The following is a 24,720-nucleotide window of genomic DNA, read 5'->3' on the forward strand; positions in this document are numbered from 1 at the left end:
CATTTCCCCATCATAAACACACACACCAGTCAGCAGCAACACCAGAAAGGAAGGGTTATGCACAATGTCCTGCCTTCCACTTCCCCTCCAAACAGCTCCGCCTCCAATCACGGTAGGTGCAGATACAGAACTGGGAATCCCATGATTGCTACATAACTTCTAGTACTGATCTAGCAGTCCCTTTTGAATTGGCATCATTATAAAATAGGAGGAGGAGTTGTGGTAACTAGTGAAGAATGAATTTAAAACTGGGTTGAGGGGGTGAAGCCAGAAGAAAATGCACAGGGAAGTCTAGCTGAAGAAAGTAGGGCTTTGTATCTACACAGGCGTACATCATACCGCATAAGACCTAGCTGCAATATCAGAAGTAAGTAGATTTATTGGTTTGGCCTTAAGCCATAACAACAGTACTGAGCTACCAGGGCAAAATAAAATCCAAAAATGGCAGGGGCCTGCACAGGTACATCATATATGAATTTGTCTGAACCATAGGTCATGGTGAAAACCATAATCTGATAAAATGGGTACAGGATGTCAAAACCCATACGGTCATCGATCATTAGAACAATTCACGACATGCCCATGGTGCAGGGGAGTCTCCGCTGTGAAGGCAAACAAAGCCACCAGTTCATTTACATACCCATTGCTGTCGGATAGCCCTTGGAATTTTAACGTTGTTGATTTAACAGCAAATATAGAAAATGCAAACAAGAAAATGTTGCAGGTGTCTGCACCTTATCTCCTTATACACAGGGCAACTCAACAAAAACCAGGGGTAAACAGACACCCATCTCATTGTTGAATTTGTTGAATATGTCTGTCTCTGTTGGTTTGTTTCCAGACTGAAAGCAAGCGTGAGAAGAGTGATAGTATCCAAACTGATCTCAACTGGGCAGCCGTTCTTGGGCATGATGCCACCTCACATGGTCGACTAGGTTCTGGAAGCAACTCCAGCCCATGTACTCCAGCTTTGCAAAGAGCAGTGGTGGCTCAGGTAGGAGATCCCCACTGAAGGTTTTTTACAGTTGTAGAGGTCTATGAGATGAGATGATCTGTCAATTTTGGTTTCTCTCACATTTCCACATCAGTTTCTGACACACACACACACACACACACACACACACGTATAAAATCTTCAGGATAATTCATTAACATTTTAGGGTGAATTTATTCTACATTTTTCCAGGCATTGTTGCCTAATGTACACATTTTTGCAAAGCTATTTTTTCCAAATATAATGCATTTTTCTACATTGTTTTCAATATTCTATTAATTTAAATGCACACTTTATATGCATATGCTACTGTATGCATTTTTGTACATATTACTTGGCTGGGGAATTGTGCTGTAAAAATTGAAGAATTTTGTGGTTTGTTTTGCTTCTTGTTTTGGAAATAATTACCTTAGGTAAATTTCCTTTAAATGTAAATGGAATCAAATTTCTCCCCTCTTCCTAGAGATGGTTTAGGCATGATGCAAAACCTTGGTTTGTTACCCTGTCTAAACAATATTTCTTCCCCAAACATATGTTTCGATTCCTCTTCTTTTAAAAAGGTCCTCTTTTCAATGGCGCAGTCCAGTTTCTCTGTCTTTTATGTTTTCTGTGCTACAGAGAAGGAAATAAATCAGGTGATACATGAGCACAGGAAGCCGCCTTGTACTGAATCACATCATCTAGCTCACTATAGTCTATATCAATTTCAGCTCTCTGGGATTTCAAACTAGGAGTCTTTCCTGCATGGAGATGCCAGATATTGAACCAGCGACCTTCTGCATGCAAAGCAGATGTTGTTCCACTAAACCCCTTTCCAGAAATACAGTTGCCCTCTCCTGCAATTTGTGTCAGCTTCTGCAGTGGCCAAATGTACAAGAAACCCTTCTATATTTTTCTTTTTCTCTCCCCACTTTTGGCCTAGAACTCAGACAGAATTAGGCTGTGACAATCAATTGTTTGTTAATACTTCCATTTCCTGCTGAACGATAAGCGAGAGATGCAAGGCAGGCCCAGCAAGGTCTGCTTAGATGACTGTTATTTGTGATGACATTAATGCCTGACTGGATAAATTCCGGGATATTATTCTTGCATGTTGCACAAAAAGCCTTGGCCCACTGTATCTGCTGTATTTCCGTTGGAAATATTTTATTGTGCATAATTCATAGTGCACGATAAATGTATCTTTGTGTTTGGCAGAGCAAGAACGAAGGAAGGTTCTCTTCCCAGAGGGCCAAGTTACAGAGGTCATTGTGAGGGAGGTTGGGTAGGAGGGTCTCTGTCTCTGTTTGCTTGGGCTGTGGCTTCCCTGTGTCAGAATCTGCTCTCCATAAAGTTGGGGTTAGAAAACAGACAAGCAGCACTCATCAGTGAGCTGAGAAGCAGAAGAAGGGTTGTAGCTCAGTGCTGGAGCATCTGTTTGCATGCAGGAGGCCCCAGGTTGGGCTTAGAGAGACTCCATCCTGAAACCCTGGACAGCTGCTGCCAGTCAGTGTAAGCAATATTGAACTAGCTAGACCAATGCTCTGACTCCATATAAGCTTGCTAGTTGCACCTCAAACTGGTAAACTACCTGACTTGGGAGCATAAGAAGGTGTTGAGGATCCACCTGATCCACTTTAGTTTATCAGAATTAAGAGGTATCTTTGCTAGCATGGCTAAACTCCTGAAAGTTCCCTCATTTTTGGACTGAGGTGGGTGGTGGCAGGCAAGTTGACCTGTTGCCTGATTATCTCCTGGGCTGCCAGTTCAAGAACCATTGTGGGCTTGTCTCCTGAAAATGGGATCTCAGCTTTTCTCAAGACACAGCCCCCCAACGGAGCAAGCAAATGCTCATCCCGAGGAAGGTCCTTTTGGGGTTCTTTCAGTGCTGTGAAGTGTTTTGAACACTTGAAGGTGCTAAAGCTTATGAACCAGTCCCTTGCGTCTTTCATCCAAAGGACAGGATGATATTGTGAGGATGCTATGCAAAACATGCATGCACAAGCAGTCCACAGGAAGTTGCTATGTGGACACGCTCTTCATTATCCTGCTGTGTCATTCATTGGAAGCAATGGCAATTGTCAGCCTCCTGAACTTCCCTCCTGGCTAAGTTTTATCTGCCATCCCAATAAAGGTCCATATAGTTAAAGCTATGGTTTTCCCAGTAGTGATGTATGGAAGTGAGAGCTGGACCATAAAGGAGGCTGATCGCAGAAGAATTGATGCTTTTGAATTATGGTGCTGGATGAGACTCTTAAGTCTGCAAGAAGATCAAACCTACCCATTCTGAAGGAAATCAGCCCTGAGTGCTCACTGGAAGGACAGATCCTGAAGCTGAGGCTCCAATACTTTGGCCACCTCATGAGAAGAGAAGACTCCCTGGAAAAGACCCTGATGTTGGGAAAGATGGAGGGCACAAGGAGAAGGACACGACAGAGGACGAGATGGCTGGACAGTGTGCTCGAAGCTACCAGCATGAGTTTGACCAAACTGCGGGAGGCAGTGGAAGACAGGAGTGCCTGGCGTGCTCTGGTCCATGGGGTCACGAAGAGTCGGACACGACTAAACGACTAAACAACAACCCCTTGAATTGCTGGAAGGGCTCCCCCATTACACTACCTGCAAGTGGGGCAGTGAAATCGACAGCAATTTTCACTCAGCCCTTGTTTTGTAACTCATCAAATTGCTGCTTGCTGGATGCTTCATGGGCTGTTCCCAGATGCCACTCAACTTGCCCATCCAGGTCACCAAGGTAGTTATTGGCAGCACGAACTTTCAAGCATGCAAGCAGCTCCTTCTGCTGATTTCAGTTGTTCCTTTGGAACGGCTTACAGTTCGGAAAATGCTTTAAGCCTTTTGCTGACTCAGGCTCTGGGAAAATGACAGGCATCTTGATAACAGGCTTGATAACGCCTACCTTCTCATACCAGGGTTAGCTGCTTTTTGAGAACAGTTTGACACTACAAACTAGTCTGGTTAAATAAATACTATCATTAGTTGCAATCATATTGGACAAAAAAAAGAGGAAAACAAGTCTTTTTAAGTACCATATTATTAGATGCCATTCCTGCTGAAAAAGCTGTTTGCTGGAAAAAGGTAAAATATTTGCCAAGAACTGAGATAAAACAGCTGAACACCTTGCTGGATAAGGAGGCATGAGCAGAAGTTTGTAGTAACAGATCTCTCTCTCCCCCCTCCTGCCCCACTTAGCATTGCAGCAAGTGCAGGGAAGTAAAGACTCACATTTCTACCATCAGCTCTCTGCTATGTTCCTTCTGGAACACAGGTGAAGGTACGACTTCAAAGACCTCCAGTACTTTCATGAGCACACATGGAATCTTTTCCTGAAAAAACACCACAAGGGCAAAGTACACTTCGCCCTTGTGCTATTTTTCCAGGGACAGATGCCTCCCCCAGCTCTTTGCTGGAGGAAAGGCATAGGATGCTTCCGGTCCATCTCTATTTTCTGGTAAGAATTCAATCACATACTGGCAAATTCAGGGTACCCTGTTCAAGTTGATTTGGAGCTCTTGTGCAGTGAGCCCAGTTCTCCCCACCCCAAACCAGAGGTGGTTTTTTTTTTTTGCAATAAGGAAACTGACAGGATATGCACTAGAAAGTGTGGGGCAACATTTGCTTGACACAAGGTCACCTAGCCTCCAAACAAACAAATCAGAATTAATGCCCAGTAAATAGCTGGCATTGTCCAGCCACCCAGCAAAAAAAACAGGATGAACTCACAATGAGCAGGTAGTTTGGAAGTGGCCAGAAATACTCCCATCATTTCCCCAGGAGGGGGTAAATGTTTCGGGGAAGGGGGAGAGAATTTCAAGAGCTATATAGTCTGAATGAAAATGGGCTTTAGAAGCCCGTCTACCTTCCCAGCAGTGTTCCACTTAAAAGCAGAGCGAACTTCCCCAAAGAACTGTGGGGCTACATGCAATTTGTAGTTTTGTCTTCACTTCCCTATGGACGTCTAGCAGCCACACAGCACATTTTCTCAAAAATGAATCCCTTTGGAGTCCCAGCAGAACTTACTCCAAATTAAACGTACATTGCATTGCAGACTTTGAAATCCCTAGTTACGTTGTTTGTTTGTTTGTTTCCAAATTGGTTTAGTTGTGTGATTCCTTGCAAGGTTATCTTGGGAGGATGGAGACAGACGCTGCATATTGAAACTGGAATGTCTTGAGTGTGCTTAGGACTCTAGCTTCTGCCGAATTATTCACACAGGTGTTTTCTTTTTTAAAAAGAAGAAGAAGAACACACACCCCACAGAAGGGCTTTTTATTTTTTGTTAGTAGCATTATCATTCATTTCATTCATTTAAACCCTTTTTTTATTCTTGCAAAAATTGCCAGGGTATCTTTAAGAGCTACAGGGGATCCGGGGGGGGGGGGGCATCTTCATAAAAAATATTTTATTCTTTTGCATTTGAAGGAGTGAGTTTGAAGCACAGCAGTTATCAGCGCATTGTGACCCTGAATCAGTTGTGACTCAGAGGAGGGAAATGTCTGCTAATGAATAAAGAATACCCCTTTTGAGAGCTCCGCTCCTTCTCAGCATGTGATATCTGACAGAATAGCAGAACAAGATGGTATAGCTCTGGGCATCCCTCTCCATATTTCTGTCAGGGCCACATCAGGATATAGGAACTGTATGAACCAGGCTCACAGAAGCAGTGGCAAAGGAACACAAAGGCAGCACTGGGTCTCCTGGAGTGAAGCAGAAGGGGGCCTTTAGAGATTCAGATCTTGGACTTCCCTGAGTTGTTGGCTTGTGCTGTTCTGAGGGCTGTGGTGTCTGTCAGAGACTTGGGTTTCAGCCCATCACATGAGCATAAGCTTCCAGGGCCTTTTCCAACTGGCCCAGGGAGCGTGGCCCAGGCCCTCTCTCCCAGCTATAAAGGGACTCCTGCTGCGGTGAGGCCTTGGACCATCGGCTGGGTGAGGACTGCAGGGCCTGCTCCCTTCCAAGGCCTTTTCCAACTGGCCCAGGGGGTGCGGCCCAGGCCCTTATTTGGAACAAACTTTTGGGGAAGCATGGGAAGTGTTCTGCCATTGCTTCCCTGTTCCAGGTGGTTAATGTGCTTTAAAATGTCCTCAAGCAGTCGGTGGCAATTTAAATTTTTATTTCTTTTTCTTTTCTTTTTTTCTTTGTTGGGGGTGGGTGGGATGGATATTTGGTTGGGGATTAATTTTAGTATAATTGTTTTGTTCCTTTTTTGTCGTTGTTGTTTTATTGGTTCTGTATAGTTTGTGTTTTGTTTTTAAGGGGCGGGATCAGGGCTGCCTGGGAGTGGGGCCCCAGCCAACACGATGGCAGGGACAAGTTCCACAGGGGGGGAAGCACTGGGACATCCGATCTCGGTGATCATGGGCAGGAGGCGGAGTTACGCTAAGACCAGACCATGTCATTACCAAGGAGGCAGGTTTAGTCGTCGTTGGAAGACTATCCCTGCCTCCGGGTCTGGCCTTGACCGGATGGATACTGGAATCAACAAGGGAAACCCACATGACCTAAAGGTGTTGCTGTGTAATGCTAGGTCAATAATGAATAAAACCACTGCCATCCACGACCTGATTGTGGATGGAGGATTTGACCTGGCCTGTGTGACAGAGACCTGGTTGGAGGAAGCAGATGGGCCTGTCCTTGCCGCTGCTTGCCCACCAGGTTTCTCTTATGCACAGCAACCCAGGTTATGTGGGCGGGGAGGGGGGGTTGCAGTGATTTTTAGGAAGTCACTAGCTTGCACCAGGCGTCCTACTAGGAACATCCAGTTTTCTGAGTGCATGTTCTGGAAGTTGGGCAATAGGGGCAGTACAGGATTTCTTTTGGTGTACCGACCTCCCCGCTGCACCAAGGATTCCCTGTCCGAGCTGCTTCAGGTCGTGGCGGATTTTCTCCTGGAGACACCTAGTTTGGTTGTCCTAGGGGATTTTAACATCCATGCTGACACGACCTTACAAGGGGCTGCTCGGGACTTCATGGAAAGCATGGCCTCCATGGGGCTGTCCCTGAATAAGTTTGGCCCAACTCATAGTCATGGACATGCCTTAGACCTGGTGTTCACCTCGAGTGACGTGGGTGATCTGACACTAAGAAAAAGTGAAACAAAAGAAGTGCCATGGTCAGATCACTTCCTGGTGCAACTGGACTTCTCCGTGACCCTTATGCTCTGCAGGGAGGTGGGACCAATTCGGATGGTCCGCCCCCGCCACTTAATGGATCCAGTTGGCTTCCAGAGAGTGGTAGGGGATGCTTTATCCCATGTTGATGGCCTTTCAGCTGATTCCCTGGTGGCACGCTGGAATGCGGAGTTAACCAGGGCTATCGACTGTCTGGCTCTGAAGCGCCCTCTCCGACTGCATGGAGCCCGGACAGCCCCGTGGTTTTCTTCGGAGCTGAGGGCGATGAAACAATAGCTGAAATGGCTAGAGCGTCGGTGGCAGAAAACTCACTCCGAATTTGACCGGACACAGGTTAGAGCTCAATGTCGAGCCTACCAAGTGGCGATAGCGACGGCGAAGAAGACTTTCGTCACCGCCTCTATTGCATCTGCAGAAAATAGTAGCAGGAGACTCTTTCAGGTGGTTCGCAATTTAACGGAACCACCTTTACCACCGGGGCCTTGTAAAGACCCCAAGATCTCCTGCAACGATTTTGCAAAGTTTTTTGCAGATAAAATCACTCATATTCGGAAGGAACTAGACATCACCGTGGGAGCAGGGCTGGGGCGGGAGAGTGCTAGATCTCTGTCTGGTCAAGTTGCATGGAATCAATTCAATCCGTTACCCCCCGAGGATGTGTACAGGCTGCTTGGACGCGTGAAACCAACCACCTGTCTCCTTGATCCTTGCCCATCCTGGCTAATAAAAGCAAGCCGGGAAGGGCTGGGCGATGGGCTCTGCGGGGTGGTGAATGCTTCCCTCTGTGAGGGAACATTCCTAGATCCGCTGAAAGAGGCGGTCATTAAACCGCTTCTTAAAAAAACATCTTTAGACCCAGCCAGTATGGCCAACTATCACCCAGTCTCAAATCCTCCATTCTTGGACAAGGTGATTGAGCGAGTGGTTGCTGAACAACTCCAGGCACGCCTGGAGGATGCAGACCATTTGGATCCCTTCCAATCGGGATTCAGGCCTCATCATGGGACTGAAACTGCCTTGGTCTCGCTGGTTGATGATCTCCGGCGAGTAAGGTACAAAGGTGAGAGCTGTTTCCTAGTTCTGCTGGATCTCTCAGTGGCCTTTGATACAATTGACCATAACATCCTTCTGGACCGTCTAAAGGGGCTGGGAGCTGGGGGCACTGTTATACGGTGGTTTCGCTCCTTCTTCCTGGGCCATGTTCAGAAAGTGGTGGGGGGGATGAGTGTTCAGACCCCTGGGCCCTCACTTGTGGGGTACCTCAGGGTTCCGTCCTCTCCCCCATGCTTTTTAACATCTATATGAAGCCGCTGGGAGAGATCATCAGGGGGTTTGGACTGGGTGTCCATCAATATGCAGATGATACCCAGCTCTACCTCTCTTTCAAATCAGAACCAGTGAAGGCGGTGAAGGTCCTGTGTGAGTGCCTGGAGGCGGTTGGAGGATGGATGGCGGCTAATGGATTGAAGTTGAATCCTGACAAGACAGAAGTACTGTTTTTGGGGGACGGGGCGGGCTGGTGTGGAGGACTCCCTGGTCCTGAATAGGGTAACTGTGCCCCTGAAGGACCAGGTGCGCAGCCTGGGAGTCATTTTGGACTCACAGCTGTCCATGGAGGTGCAGGTCAATTCTGTATCCAGGGCAGCTGTCCACCAACTCCACCTGGTACACAGGCTGAGACTCTACCTGCCCGTGGACTGTCTCGCCAGAGTGGTGCATGCTCTAGTTATCTCCCGCTTGGACTACTGCAATGCGCTCTACGTGGGGCTACCTTTGAAGGTGACTCGGAAACTACAACTAATCCAGAATGTGGCAGCTAGACTGGTGACTGGGGGCGGCCGCCGAGACCACATAACACCGGTCTTGAAAGACCTACATTGGCTCCCAGTACGTTTCCGAGCACAATTCAAAGTGCTGGTGTTGACCTTTAAAGCCCTAAACGGCCTCGGCCCAGTATACCTGAAGGAGCGTCTCCACCCCCATCGTTCTGCCCGGACGCTGAGGTCCAGCACCGAGGGCCTTCTGGCGGTTCCCTCATTGCGAGAAGCAAAGCTACAGGGAACCAGGCAGAGGGCCTTCTCGGTAGTGGCGCCCGCCCTGTGGAACGCCCTCCCATCAGATGTCAAAGTGATAAATAACTACCTGACATTCAGAAGACATCTTAAGGCAGCCCTCTTCTGGGAAGTTTTTAATCTGTGATATTTTAGTGTATTTTTGGTTTCTATGGAAGCCTCCCAGAGTGGCTGGGGAAACCCAGCCAGATGGGCGGGGTACAAATCATAAATTATTATTATTATTATTATTATTATTATTATTAGAAAAGCTATGCAGGATCAGGGCCGTGGTCCATCTAGTCCTGCAGCCTTTTTCTCAGCACTCTCCTGTCCTTCAATTTTCAACTGGAGGATACCATACCCTCTACCATTCCTCAGACGAAAATAGGGACATGTCTCACTCCCCACCGACTGACCCTCCTCGACCCCCCCATTTTTGCCCCCCACAGAGCATTTCCTATCAGAAGAAGGATGAGTGCCACCAATGGGACACAGTGAACACACCCTCCACCATCCTGAGATGGATCCCAATTTTATTTTATTCTTTGGTATATTTCCAAAAAGAAAAACATACACTAATAAATAAATTGATTATTTAATTTATAATCAAATTTAATTGATGCTTTTGAATTCTGGTGCTGGAGGAGACTCTTGAGAGTCCCATGGACTGCAAGAAGATCAAACCTATCCATTCTGAAGGAAATCAACCCTGAGTGCTCACTGGAAGGACAGATCGTGAAGCTGAGGCTCCAAGACTGTGGCCACCTCATGAGAAGAAAAGACAAGACTCCCTGGAAAAGACCCTGATGTTGGGAAAGATGGAGGGCACAAGGAAACGACAGAGGACGAGATGGTGGGACAGTGTTCTCGAAGCTACCAGCATGAATTTGACCAAACTGCGGGAGGCAGTGGAAGACAGGAGTGCCTGGCGTGCTCTGCTATGAGCTGTCCTATAAGCTCCTATATTCAATCTAAAGTTGTTCACTTCCAGGGGTTTGAACTGGAGAAGACATTCTGGCTTTTGGTACACACACACACACACACACAGTGCCTGAAACCTGCCCTTGTATATCAGCCCACTCAAGAGGGCTGTCCTAGCAGTACATACCATCAAAAAATGCAGCCAGACCGTGGCCCTCATATTACCATTCATTTCTGGAATCCAGGAATGTTGATCGACATCTCTTGAACAGATCCTTTTTTGCTCTTCTCCTTTGAAGTATCTAAATCATGTACATAGCCCCATCACCCGATGGATGCATGGATTTCAAAGTGGTCCTGTTTCATGCTGAGCCAGAAGCCTGGCATCTCAAGCCCTGCTTGAGGGTGTGTTGTATAAATGGCTTCTATGTGGTAGGAAGACAAGTCTTCTCTTGGTGTTGTTTTGCAATTGCATGCCATATTTTCCCCATCCTACCCTTGACTGTATTTAAGTATAAAGTGGTTTATAAACCAAGGCTGCGGAATAAGCTGTAAGTTGTAAGGCACAGGTAGTTTCAGGATGCTGTCAGTGGCTCCTGGCTGGTTGCCCAAGAAAGTATAAAGACAAGGTAAAGTTTCTTGCCGTCCTTTTTTATTTCAATCTTTACAGAGAGAGGCTATAGAACCCAGCCTCTTGGATAATGGCATTGTCCTGAGTGAATGTCCACACCCCGTCCCTCCCACTTCCTCATTCATTATCATCATCACCTCCTCTATGGGTGCTCCTAAGTGCCCTCTGTCTTTGAGCTCTTTGCTCTCCTACTTTAAGGCTCACTGGGTTCTGGGAGATGGAGGGTCTGGAATGCTTTCTAATGACAACTTGTCAGCTGAGTGTTGTTCCAACTCTCCCATGATTTCCCAGCTTGTCCCCTCATCTGCCTCTGTGCTGCGACCTCCCTCAACCCCCTGTTGTAAATCTATACGGTCTTCCTCTTCCTCCTCCCTGGAAGGGTCAGGATGGGGAGGTGGTCTCCACCAGTCCTCCTCTGCCCAGTCCCTGACAGGTAAGGAGGTTGCTTTCTCACTGTTGGACTCTGGCAGGCAGTCTCGAGCACCATATTTTCAGTGTCACCACATCTGCTGACCTGTCCTCTGTTGTGTTTAGACCAGAGATCACCAACCCTTTCAGACCAGGGGACACATTTTGAATTTTGAGAGAGTGTTGGTGGTGCTGGTCACAAAATGGCTGCCATAGAATGGGGAGTGGCATAAAAAAAAATCAGAGAGACAGCTAACAACAACAGCCTTATGCTTACCTTGGGAAGTAAGCTACATCCCAGTATCCCTGACTGTGGGGTTCGCACAATATTCATTACACACAGAGAGAGGTGCTATTATGAGAGGGGAAAATATACAAGGAAGCCAAATCACACTCGCTCACATTTCATGAAATCACTTAGAAGGTACCTCCACATTTTGCACCATAACTTTCTTCCTAAGGTGCCTGCCCAGTGGCACCAGTCAAACATTTCCATGGGTGCTATGACCCATGAAATCTGGCAATTTCAGTTTCTCTTTTCTCCAGCATTAAGTTCAGTTCTCCACATTTACATATCAGTTTGTGATTAAAAAAGAAAGTCATAAAAATTCATTCTCATTTTACCGTAAATTCTTCCTAATTATTTGTGTTTGTGTGCAATTTTGCGTAATACACAATTTGGCAAGGCAATTTCCTCTAATACACTGCTTTTTTCCTGTCATTTTTAGTGCACATTTTTATGGACACTTCATGCATTTTTGTAGAACTGGAGAACTGGGTTGAAAAATTCAGATAGCTGTGACTTTTGAAACATGGCTGGGTTTTGTTTCTCATATTCCCCCCTACCAAGTGTGAATTAAGTAGATTCACCTTTCATTGTGATCTGAATCTAATTTCCTCCCCCATCCCTAGTTATAAGGTGGTTTAAAGCGGCTAATAAGAGTCTTACCGGCTCCATAAAGCCTCCAGCTATGGCCCATTTCCTCAGTTTGAGCAATGTATTGCTGCCTGCAAGCTATCCAGGCCTGCTCTGAGCTTGCTTTGTCCCTAAACTATCAGAAACAACCTTACAGTATTGCTCTGCAAAATGCTGTATTTGCTCTGTCAAAACTCCATCCTTTACCTATTAATGGGTAAGCATAAGTGAGAGATTTCAGCAGTTGACGTATTGTGACAAATTGCACCTGCCCAAATCTCCCCAACTGCACCAATGTACAAAGCAGAGAAAGCCCAATATGGGAAGGTTTACCCTCTCAAGTCAGTCGGTGCAAAAACACTGGCAAAGAAGGCATGTTCTGGCTCTAAGAACTGAGCTGCCTCCAGAACACCAACGTGAAGCTCTTTTCTTTCAAATCTCCCCCATCATGTGAAGCTTTTTGTCTAAATCGGCCGCAGCACATTCATGAACGTTGGTTTAGTAAATGCCAGATCCTTCCAACTATGAGAACACCTACTACTGCTTGAACCCTGCATTCTGGTCCCTGAGGGATTGGCACTCCCGGCTACCATTTTTATTTTCCTGAAACCCATGTTTTGGTGAGATGGTGGCCATGGTTGTTTTTAAACCCACAATGATTAAAAAAAACCCACAACCAATCAGGCATTATACTGTACTGCATTTCAGGGAACTTTCAACACAACCTTCTTGACTAAGGAGGTCTTCCACTCAGATGCTTAGCTAGCAAGGGACACTAGACTTCATCCTGCTGAGTATCTTCCAAACCCTGGTGCCTGCCCTGAAAGTAACCCCCTCAGGGATGGGGGACCTTTGGTGCTCTGGTTGATGCTGGGCCGTCATTCGGTCTACACTGAGTAAAACTATTTGGGTGCAACCCATGACAAATGAACTTGATGTGTGTTTTGTTTGTTTGAAGAGTGAAAACCTACGGGCCAGTCGAGATATGTATCACAGCAGTTCGTTGTCTGATGTGGCTGGCACCCCAGCAGGCCCCAGTCAGGACGATGTCTTCTGGAGTATATGTCAAAGTGAAGAGCAACCTCCAAAGGTATTGGGAAATTCTTTGGATTGTCCATAGATTAATAAGAGTTTAAAAATATAAAACTTCTGTTCCCAAGTAAACCCAGTCCTTTGTCAGCTGTGACTAACCTGTGACCTTCCAGATGTTGCTAAACTACAGCTCCCATCAGCCCCAGCCAACATGGCCAATGGTCAGAGATTATGGGAACCGAATTTTCATTTGTTGTGACTTTCCCTGGGATTGTATGCTGAAGGGTGAGCAATAAACCAAATTAATCATCTCCATTGTCACCCAGCAACATCTTGAGAACCACCGGTTGGCCAAAACTGTTCTATATGTAGAAATAGTAGGATTCTAAAGTTCATGAAGGTGATTTGCTTATTCTATGTAGTTTACTTTTTGTACACTAGCCAAGGCAAGGGACAAGCCTGTTTGTAGGATTACCATAGGCATCAGGTTTGTGACTATGAGAACAGGTTGTTGGGACAGATGGTCCTTCGGTTTGACCCAGTTGAGATCTTCTTATGGAACCTTGAATTCCTACTCATTGCCCACTAGAAGTTCCTGTGCCTTTTCCCCCTTTTCCCTTTTAAATAAAACCAAATATTTCTCACATATTTTCCATTGGAGTCTTGGGGGCTAGGTTTTCTGAATATCAGTAAAATGATTGTGATGGGCTACATTTTTAATACTCTGTGCCTATACTGACTATAGGCAAATGGCTATGCACTGTTTTATGCATGTGTTTATATAAGAACAGTGAACAGGCATATTTGCTTTGATCCTTAAGGTTCCTGAAAGGACAACCTCAAAAATTTATACCAGAGATCATCTTGGTCACCAGAGTTACCCATCAAGGTAAGCTCCTTGGTGATTCCTCCTTAAACTTACTTTGATATATATCTGTACAAATTCATTGCGGTGTAGCAGGCAGATGCCATCTATGAGCCATTTTCCCCAGATTATCAGGGAACAGTATGGCATTCTGCTTTGCTTTCTGAGGCCATCCCACCTGATCACTCCCCAGTGATCCTTTAAATAAATAAATGCATGGATATGCCTCCTACATTGCTCCACCCTTGTGCACAGGTGTTGCTGCTGATCCAATAATGGTAGCTGCCAGTGGGAGTGGGAGAGGTAGAAAACATCAGTGTCCCTAAACCATTTGATAGAGACAGAAAGAGTTGAGAGGATTTTGATAGGGACTGGGTAGGTGGAAGAGAGAAGTGGATTCCCTCCCCCCCCCCAAATTCAGATTGCAATCCAAGCCAGAGAAGAATTGAGGGGTCATGAAGCTCATCTAATATTTGAGTCAAACATTACATGTCCCCAAGAGGCCTGTTTCCATGTCTGGGGAGTGGGGAAGTGTCCCTAATATTGTTGCATATTTTAAACGTGAATGCCATTCCAGGAATGCTAAGTTTCCACCTGGATATTATAATAGCTACCGCCTACGGATATTGTGAGCATTGGTTGGGCTGTTTTTAGAAGTGGCTTTGAGACCCTGGAACAATGTGCAGTGGGAGTTCTCATCGTCTGTTGTTGCTCCCCCCCCACACACACTTTTCTGGTCTTTGTTCTCTACAGCACACAGCAACCATCCCTTGGGGGATCCGCAACGAAAACCAACAACAGCTGCTGCAACTCCAGCAGCAGCAGACAAAGGGAGTCGGCATCTCATCAGAACAAGCGATCGGCTTCAGGTAATCCACAGGTCACACTTTTCTCTGTCCACACAAGCAATTATTGTGAGGCACTTCCATTCCCAGTGGGACAGGGTATGATAGCAAGGCCATTCTTATAATTTTGCTAAGTGCCTCTTGTTTGTTGATACAGGTTTTCTTCTTTGGGTTTTTTAAAATATATAGTTCTATATATAGTTTCAGCAACCTGCTATTTCTTTCTAGTATGGGGGGGGGGTGGAAATGTGTAAGGGAGGACATGATAAAGGTGTATAAAATTATGCTATGGAGAAAGAATTTTTGTGATACCAGAACTTGGGGCCATCCAATGAAAGTGACTGTTAAGGGACAAAATGAAGCACTTCTTCACACAGTACATAGTCAAACAACAGACTCAGCTCTCACAAGATGCAGCAGTGGCCACTAAGCCCTCCCTTGCATGCCTTGAAATTGGATCCTCTTATTTACATGTTTGATATGATTGATGAACTAATATCTCTCTCTCTGAAATTTTCTTTTTGGGACATCCAGGGTCATCCAGGCTAAACAGCCACCACCAGTCGTACACGAAACCTGGAAATGCATCTCATCAGTTTCACATTTCAGTAGGTTTTATTTTTACTGTAAGCATATTTTTCAACTATTGCAATTCTTCTTCATCTACTTCTGATGATTGTGTTTGTTGCCCTTTAAAGTAAAACACACCCTTAATTGATTGTATGGGTTTTTTGTCTTTTTAATAGATCAGTCAGTGGGGCAGTGTGTGTGGTGTGTGTGTAAGTGTGTAACACAGATCAAAAGCAAGCAGCATACTTCATTTGTTTTTTGCCTCTCAGTTGGTGTTTTGAATATTCCAAGATTTAGATCATGAGGCTTCGACTACCATGCAGAGCAAATTAGATTTTATTTTTATTGCTGCAGTGACAAATTATCTTCAAAGAGAGGATTGCAGACAAGGGAACCTCTGATCTATGTGCTTAAAATAAATATCTTGATAAGAATTAGCCACTCTCCCCTTCTAGAGGAAGCCAATCATGTGGACATGTGGAGCTGCCTTACACCAAGTTAGCTCTGTAGTCTCTATGATTATTTGCACCAGGTCACCAGAGTTTCCCAGACCCTCCTGGAGATGCCAAGGATTGAACCCAAGCACTTGATAATGCAAAGCATTCTCTCTACCATTGTGCCATTTTAATTTAGGATCACCCTACACATGGAAGGGGACGCGGGTGGCGCTGTGGGTTAAACCACAGAGCCTAGGACTTGCCGATCAGAAGGTCAGCGGTTCAAATCCCCACGACGGGTTGAGCTCCCGTTGCTCGGTCCCAGCTCCTGCCAACCTTGCAGTTTGAAAGCACGTCAAGTGCAAGTAGATAAATAGGTACTACTCCGGCGGGAAGGTAAATGGTGTTTCTCTGGTTTGCCAGAAGCGTCTTAGTCATGCTGGCCACATGACCCGGAAGCTGTACGCCGGCTCCCTTGGCCAGTAAAGCGAGATGAGCGCCGCAACTCCAGAGTCGGCCATGACTGGACCTAATGGTCAGGGGTCCCTTTACCTTTACCTTACACATGGAAGCAACAGACCTATTTGTTTAAATATGGATCTTCTCCAGTCACCTATAAAGCAAGGGTTGGGGCAACTAGGTATTGATGTTTTTTGAGCAAAAAAGGTGCCAAGCTCTTCATCCATAGCTGACCTCCCTGCACCCCAATATTATTCCCCCTGCCTTGGTGGCCTCTAGTATTGTAAGGGAACCTGTCTGGGGGGACGGACAATGGGGGTGTGGGGAAGGCAGTGGGGTGATAAGCAGTGGGAACAGTGATGGTTTGGCTAACACCTAACCTGTGCATTCATTTTGTTTAAAAAGCTATCTATCTGTGATTGGCACAAGCTGAGTTTTAAACAAATAGGTCTACCACCATTGTGCGCAGCTTGAGCCACTGTGACTTTGCTCAGAATTACACCCCACTTATCCAGTGGAGCTTTCTGTCCTTGGGTTCAAACCTTCCTCCTGAGTGGATTATTCCCTGAGAAGCATCTGGTTCTGCTATGGCAGCCTTCCACGACTTGGTGCTCATGCTGGTGGGAATTGTAGCCCAATTAAGAGGGCACCAGGTTGAGGAAGGTTGCAGTACAATTCTAGAATGATCGCCCTTATTCTAGGACAACCTGAAAGAAAAATTAAACTGGGCTCCTCATATGATGTGAGTTCCAGTGTGGACAGAAGCAATCAATCAAGTTCTTCTTCTTTTTCCAGAGTCCACCCTTTTTTGGCAAGGGGAGAGATGGTGGCAACTTGCTCCAGAAATCATCAGAATATTCATCCTCCAGTGATGAGGTGTGCAGCAGTGACGACGATGACAACGATGGCAATCAGATACGGTTGGCTTTTCTACTCTTTCCTCTGTCCATGCATTATAAATTGAAGATTAGTTAGATTTTCTGTCTCCCCCCATTGTTGTATCAGAGTATAATGCAAGCATGAAGCATAAAGAAACATCCCACAGGTGTTTATACGCATACAGTATGCATAAAAACATAATCACAAACACACTTCCATAATCCAGCAAAAGGTCAGAGACTTCATTAAAAAATATTATTTCATATTGTGTTTCCAGCAGTACAAATCGGCTGATATTTTCTTACATCTAGTTTTACCTATGCATTTTTTAAAAATCCATTTTTAATTTTAAAAATTATCAAGTTGCCTGCCTTCCCTCATTCTGACCATGTTGCTTAATTTTACCTTATGAGCAAACCCCGACACCCTTTATATTCAGCCCGGGGTTTACAACATACGGTAAGTGCCCATGATTTTTTAAGGTTCTTGGATATTGCTACTGGAGCAACAGTTAGAATATGTATACTTAACTCATCCACTGGTGGGACCAGACCCTTTATATAGACAAATAATACATTTAATGCATCAACCAGAAGTTAATGCACTCTTATAATTTTAATTTCATTTATTATATACCCCTGGAGCATGGGAAAAAAATATACGAATTGTCTCCATAATGGTTGGTTGGAGTTAGTCTCATATTGCACTAGGAGAATCGACAAACTTCCATAAAAATTGGGTGGTTAAGGAGGGTAGTTAAGATGCACTTGTAATAATAATAATAATAATAATAATAATAATAATAATAATAATACTTTATTTATACCCTGCCCTCCCTGGCCAGAGCCGGGCTCAGGGCAGCTAACACCAGTAAAATTACAATAAAAACATGGGGGGGGGGGACTAATTTAAAATACAGGTTAAAATGCAATTTAAAATGCAGCCTCATTTTAAAAGTAGCCCATAGATCAAAACCGTAAGGGGAGGGGAAAACATAAGGGTCAGACTGAGTCTAAACCAAAGGCCAGGCGGAATAGCTCTGTCTTGCAGGCCCTGCGGAAAGATGTCAAGTCCCACAGGGCCCTAGTCTCTTGTGACAGAGCGTTCTACCAAGTCGGGGCCAGTACTGAAAAGGCCCCAGCCCTAGTTGAGACCAATCTAACCACCTTGGACCTGTTATCATTTGTGGACCTTAAGGTCCTCCGCGGGGCATGCCAGGGGCGTACTTCTGCGGGGTATCGTAGTTTCAATGTGCCCTATTCCAGTCTAAAGGCATCTAGTTCTTTCAGTTTAGTGTTCCTGATACCTGCAAAAACAAGGTGTTATATCATACCAGGAGGGTCCATATGACTTTTATTCACATACCGTCTGTCAACACTGACCACCAACACTCATTCTTAGCACAATTTTCGCATTACTGTTGGTCTCGGTGTGCTGTATCAAAAAACTGGAAAGCCCTAGGAAGAAACAATCCATATATTTGTGCTTCCCAGTAAAATGCCTGTTCACAACTGAAATGGTGAAAGAATGCGTGACACCGTCAGTGGTACATGGTACACAAACACTTCCCAGCAACAAACATGGAAGGACTTATCCTTTTATGACCACGTTCATACATATTGCAGCCAGAGATTTGAGAGCATGTGTGTCAGTTGCAATTGATAACACCACCTGTGTCTTTTGCTATTTAAGTTAAATGCTAGATTCCGCTTCCCCACCATGGGATCATTTCCTGTTGGGTGCATAGGGCTAATACATGCACGGGAAACCTCCAGCGTATGGGCTGGAATAAGCTTGCTAAGGGTCCTGATTTGGCTCACAGTATTGTTTTTCCTCTGGCCAAACCCACCTGTCCCACACTTGCTCCACAAATGCAAAGGGAAGCAATTGGGAACCTTAAAGCATGTTCATGGTTCTACTTCGGCAAGCAGAGCTTGCTTATGGTGCCTTTTAAATTTGGCACTGAATGCCAGCCTCAGTGGGACTGTTTCCACTCGAGACCTCCTGCAGAAGGCTGTGTTTACAGTCAGTGCTGGGTTTAAATTCATGCTGAGACCAATGCCCCACTTTCAGTGGGAATCTTTGCAGCCCTAGCTTGAATTCAAGCCCACAGCTGTAAAGTTTCTTCCTTTGCATTCCCAACGTAAGCAAAAGCTGGGGTTCATGGAATAATTGGGAGGCAGCTTTGAGTACATTCCCAATTCTTCCTTTCAAAGTCTTAATCACCTGATGCCCTATGATGACAGGTGATTGAAAAGTCAGTAGTCACATCTTTCTGGATCCAGTTTCCCACCCCTGGACCAAGAGAAACAAAAGATAAGAACATTGTTCCGGTTCCTTTTGAAAGGCACTTTTGGTTGATAGGACTGTATATCTTTGGAGCAAATCCTGTTTAACTGCTATTGATCGCTGCCCAAATTGCCATGATTGTTTGAAAGCAGGCAGAGACCCTCCAAACTTCATGGGACTCAGGAAGCCCTCGATATCTGATTTCACATCTCAACCATCCAAGATCAGAGGCGATTCATAATGCATTTTTTATCCAACCTAAGTTAGCCATGTCTTTCAGTATGTCTACTCTGAGAATATATTTGATTTTTTATATATATAAAAAAATGTGAATAGTGGTATACAAATATTTGTATTAATCAATAAAAAATTTAAAAGTAAAATGTGAATTTTACTCTTGATGGGCTTGGTGCTGTAGGGAATGAAAGAAAGGCAAGACACTTGTTCCTGTTGAGTAACTTTATTTTATTTTTGTTTAGAATGCATGTGGATTTTTCCTTTTGAGTTTTCCTTCCTTCCTTCCTTCATCTCTTTCTTTCTTTCTTTCTTTCTTTCTTTCTTTCTTTCTTTCTTTCTTTCTTGCCTGCCCTACCCCATCTCTGTTCACTAATTGGCATTTGTTACTAGGCAACTACCCAGCAATGGAATGATGGGTTTCTCAAGAGCAAGAGTTCCAGATGAGACTGAACCGAACCCTCGAAGTTCTGTAGTGGATCAGAAGGTAATTCAACCCCCCATTTCAAAGGGGCATCCTCTGTGCATAGAACTAGAGAGATCAAATTCTGATTGCTAATATTGCAGCCATGCTGGTTGGCATCCATCTGTCTTTGGAGACAATGGAGGGTGAAGTCAAACTGTCAGAAGGTCATAGCGCCTGCACAGTAACTGTAGACACTGATACAGGAGAGATATGTTTTGTTGCAGCTGGGGCAAATGAAGCATCTGGTTGTGCTGGGGCAGATGTGCCATGGCGTTTCTTCCCCCTTCGCTCCTCGCAGTGGTCATTCCTCCTCTGGTCACTACTAGGGGTGCACAACTTTTCTGTCTCCAGGCACTGTGTTCATCTGCAAGGGATTCCCACATGGCGGGGTTGATGTTGCCAGCTTTAATGTCACATTTGCAGACATCTTTGTAACACAGAATCGGTCTGCCAACGGATCTAGTGCCTGAAGCCAGCACCCCATAGAGCACGCCCTTGGGGATCCTGTCATCTTCTGTGGTAATATTGCTAATATTACCCTTTGCAAGCATCATACATGGATGGGGTGCTATAGAAATTGGCCCTGGGAAAGTACCAAGGCAGAAAGATAGTGGCTGACCCAAGACAAATTAATGACTTCATTTGACCCATTCTGAAGTTCCACATTCTCCCATGTAGTTTCTACTGACCCCTAATGTTCCAGGCGAGCTTTGCATCCCATAATAATTTGCAGTTGCTGTCCTCATTGGCTGGAAAGCAGGAACTGATACAGTCATACCTCGGGTTACAGACGCTTCGGGTTTCATGATTTCGGGTTGTGCACTGCACCAAACCCGGAAGTACCAGAACGGGTTACATCCTGGTTTCGGTGCTTGCACATGCGCAGAAGCACCGAATCACAACCCGCGTGTGTGCAGATGTGGCGCTGTGGATTGCGGACGCTGCAGGTTGTGAATGTGCTTCCCGCATGGATCACGTTCGCAACCCGAGCGTCCACTGTACTTCCAGTTTTCTGCATGCTAGTCTGTACATTTGGATTCTACCCCTAATTACTCATACTTTGGAATGAATGTGCTAAACGTGCTAGCCATATTTTATCCTTACATTTTATGAGAATTAGAGTAATCAGGTTAAGGGAGGGAATTATGAAAGGTTATTAAACCAGATTAAATGTCTATTAGATCAATGCTTCAATTACACTTCCGTGGCACAGCAAAGCATCCTGAATTTAAAATGGAGCTGCTTTAAACCTTGTGTGAGCATGTAGAGAAACTAGCCTTCTGAACTGTACGTCTGTTGCTCCACTCGCTTTTGACCCTGGCCCCTCACACCACTGGCACGTGGCCCTCAGAAAGATGCTCAGAAGGAAGTGTATCCCTCAGGCTGAAATGTGTTCTCATCCCTGACTTGTGAAAACTGGAGTAATCAGATTGAAAAGGTATTTTAAAAATTCATAGAGTTGTAGAGTTGGAAGGGCCCACAATGGTCATCTAGTCCAACCCCCTGCAATGCAGAAATCTTTTTGCCCAACATGAGACTCAAACCCATGACCCTGTGCTTAAGAGTCTCAGAGGCAGGTGATGTTCCAATGAAAACAGAGCAGCAGCCAGTTAAGATTAATAATAATAATAATAATAATAATAATAATTTATTATTTGTACCCCGCCCATCTGGTTGGGTCTCCCCAGTCACTCTGGGCAGCTTCCAACAAAGATTAAAAAATACATCAAAATGTCACACATTAAAAACTCCCTTTCAGATGTCTTCTAAATGTCAGGTAGTTGTTTATCTCTTTGACATCTGATGGGAGGGCGTTCCACAGGGCAGGCGCCACTACCAAGAAGGCCCTCTGCCTGGTTCCCTGTAGCTTTGCTTGTCGCAGTGAGGGAACCGCCAGAAGGCCCTCAGCGCCGGACCTCATCGTCTGGGCAGAACGATGGGGGTGGAGACGCTCCTTCAGGTATACTGGACCGAGGCCGTTGAGGGTTTTAAAGGTCAACACCAACACTTTGAATTGTACTTGGAAACGTACTGGGAGCCAATGCAGGTCTTTCAAGACCGGTGTTATGTGGTCTCGGCGGCCGCCCCCAGTCACCAGTCTAGCTGCTGCATTCTGGATTAGTTGTAGTTTCCAGGTCACCTTCAAAGGAATCCCTACAAGACAACCTAGGAAAGTATTCAGCCCACAAACTTATATAAATAGGAATTTCCCAGCCATCAGAATGCCATTGTTCTGTTCCCTGGCCGATTCTGGGTCCCATGGAAAAGCAGGCAAGGTGGGTCAGAAGTTGTAGGACCACAGATAAGTCCAAGTGAGCAACTTGTTTCAGGAAGTCCCAGTCTGCTAGGAGCAGACTTAGGCTTTTCAACCAGACTTACATCCTCCCCTTGTGGTGAAATCCAGAGTCTTAAAGGGCCAACCTGACTCCAGGTCTTCAAAGCACCCAATCCCCTGACATTATTAGTGACATCAGGTGACAGGCAGGTGTGTGGCCTCACTCACCTGTCAAATTTGGCCTGTGGAGGGGGGGGGAAGTTCCCCACCCATGGTGGATGTGACCTAGGTCATAACCACTTATTGCAGAAGATCTCAATTCTTCTAGAAGACCAGTTTCTGAAACAAATTCTGTGGTTGTCAAGAAACCAGCGCTCCTCTGTAACTATCACTTAAGCTTGCTCTTCTGTTTAGCCGTTGTTTGAGAGCGAGGTGGCTCTGCAACATTTGATGATAGGTTATGGACCCCACAAAGCTGAGTTTGTACCTACTTTGTAAATTTAAGGGGATTGTATTATCTCCTCAAAGAATTGTAGGATTGGAGCTTGGTCAGCATGCTGAGAATTTGGTTAGTGATACTTTCCTTCCCCATCACAGGTCTACAGTTTCCAGGGTTTTGAGAATGGCTTTTAAGCCAATTTGGCTGTGATGTAGATAGGTCCTAAAGTCGGGGTGTGTGAAGACTGCCCAAGCCTTCAAAAGGCACCAGTGCATTGAAGAAGAGTTGGAAGCATGGCAAGGGGGTGAGGAGATGAGAAGGCATACAAACCTTCTTCCCTTTCTTCTTCTTCCTCCTCCTCCCTGCTCCTATTCCAAGAGCTGAATCTGTAAGAAGGTTTGCAGAACTCAAAAGAGAGAAAGAATTGCAATTCATGTTTTACTTTTGTGGTTTCTTAATGCTAAGCAGGAGGCAAAATGCTTCCTGGCCTCCTTCTCATTTCCACATTTTCCAATTAGCAATTTGGCTTTTGAAACATCAGGCTGTTCCTACTTAAGATTCACGGTTTGCTTGCAAACATACAGGCTGGCACCCGCAGATGCTTAGCTCCAGTCCATTGTTTATCTCTTGTAGCAAACCACACAGAAGACGGGTTTCTATCTTTGGTGCCAGCCATAAAATACATCTCTGTGGGTTATTGCTTCAGCAGAGCTTAGAGGGGGAACGGCTGCGCAAAGGCTATCAGCATCCATCTTGGTTCTTAATGGGAGCCTCATCCTTCCCAGAACTGTCAGGCATTCAAACACTGCAGCCTTCACAGGCATCTGGAGCATTCCAGCTGTCATGGGACCAGAGGACTTGAAGAGGTCAGAGATCACCTACTGGCAGCCAGGTCCATAGCCAGTCATTTCATGGCATGCACTCACCATAAACAATCCATGTGGCAGAGCATTGGAGTTCAGAACATAAGAAGAGGCCTGCTCCTATTGCACATCTTAATTTTAAAAAAGGGCTTTTTAATTAAAATAAGCTTGCACATTGTACATCCTCACAGGTGGCAGTAGGTTAATTACCTACCAGCTACGCAATTGGCTCCGCATTTGTGCTCATGCACCCACACAGGGTTCTGCCCAACTTTCGGGGCCATGGGGAGGCTCACTGGGGCCTACCCTGCAAGGCCTGCCACAGCCACAGGTAGGCCTGGGGGGCCCATTGTAGTCGCAGGAAGGCCTGGCGGGTCCCGCCATATTATTATTATTATTATTATTATTATTATTATTATTATTGTAAAGGTAAAGGGATGGGACGTGGGTGGCGCTGTGGGTAAAACCTCAGTGCCTAGGACTTGCCGATCGTATGGTCGGTGGTTCGAATCCCCGCGGCGGGGTGAGCTCCCATCGTTTGGTCCCAGCTCCTGCCCACCTAGCAGTTCGAAAGCACCCTTAAGTGCAAGTAGATAAATAGGTACCGCTTTATAGCGGGAAGGTAAACGGCGTTTCCGTGTGCTGCGCTGGTGCTGGCTCGCCAGAGCAGCTTTGTCACGCTGGCCACGTGACCCGGAAGTGTCTCCGGACAGCGCTGGCCCCCGGCCTCTTAAGTGAGATGGGCACACAACCCTAGAGTCGGACATGACTGGCCTGTACGGGCAGGGGTACCTTTACCTTTACCTTTAAAGGTAAAGGGACCCCTGACCCTTAGGTACAGTCGTGGCCGACTCTGGGGTTGTGGCGCTCATCTCGCTTTATTGGCCGAGGGAGCCGGCGTACAGCTTCCGGGTCATGTGGCCAGCATGACTAAGCCGCTCAGAGAGAGCAGACACGCTGATGGAGGCTCTATGTATAGACAGAAGCCTGGAAGCCAATGTAGGTCTTTTAAGAC

General features: G+C 45.7%; 1 protein-coding gene across 3 annotated transcripts in view; it reads left to right on the forward strand.

Moving 5' to 3' along the window:
* The window catches only part of NRK (Nik related kinase), a 130,463-nt gene that overhangs the window by 53,314 nt on the left and 52,429 nt on the right, over window positions 1–24,720 (forward strand). For all 3 annotated transcript variants that reach the window (XM_080991075.1, XM_080991074.1, XM_080991076.1), the window contains 7 exons: window positions 842–994; window positions 13,011–13,142; window positions 13,906–13,973; window positions 14,703–14,818; window positions 15,329–15,402; window positions 17,056–17,180; window positions 20,056–20,149. In XM_080991075.1, coding sequence (XP_080847201.1) covers window positions 842–994; window positions 13,011–13,142; window positions 13,906–13,973; window positions 14,703–14,818; window positions 15,329–15,402; window positions 17,056–17,180; window positions 20,056–20,149 — 762 coding nt within the window. The remainder of the gene's footprint in view (window positions 1–841; window positions 995–13,010; window positions 13,143–13,905; window positions 13,974–14,702; window positions 14,819–15,328; window positions 15,403–17,055; window positions 17,181–20,055; window positions 20,150–24,720) is intronic.

Source organism: Podarcis pityusensis (genome assembly GCF_964106645.2).
Source record: "Podarcis pityusensis genome assembly, chromosome: Z".
Lineage (NCBI taxonomy): Eukaryota > Metazoa > Chordata > Lepidosauria > Squamata > Lacertidae > Podarcis > Podarcis pityusensis.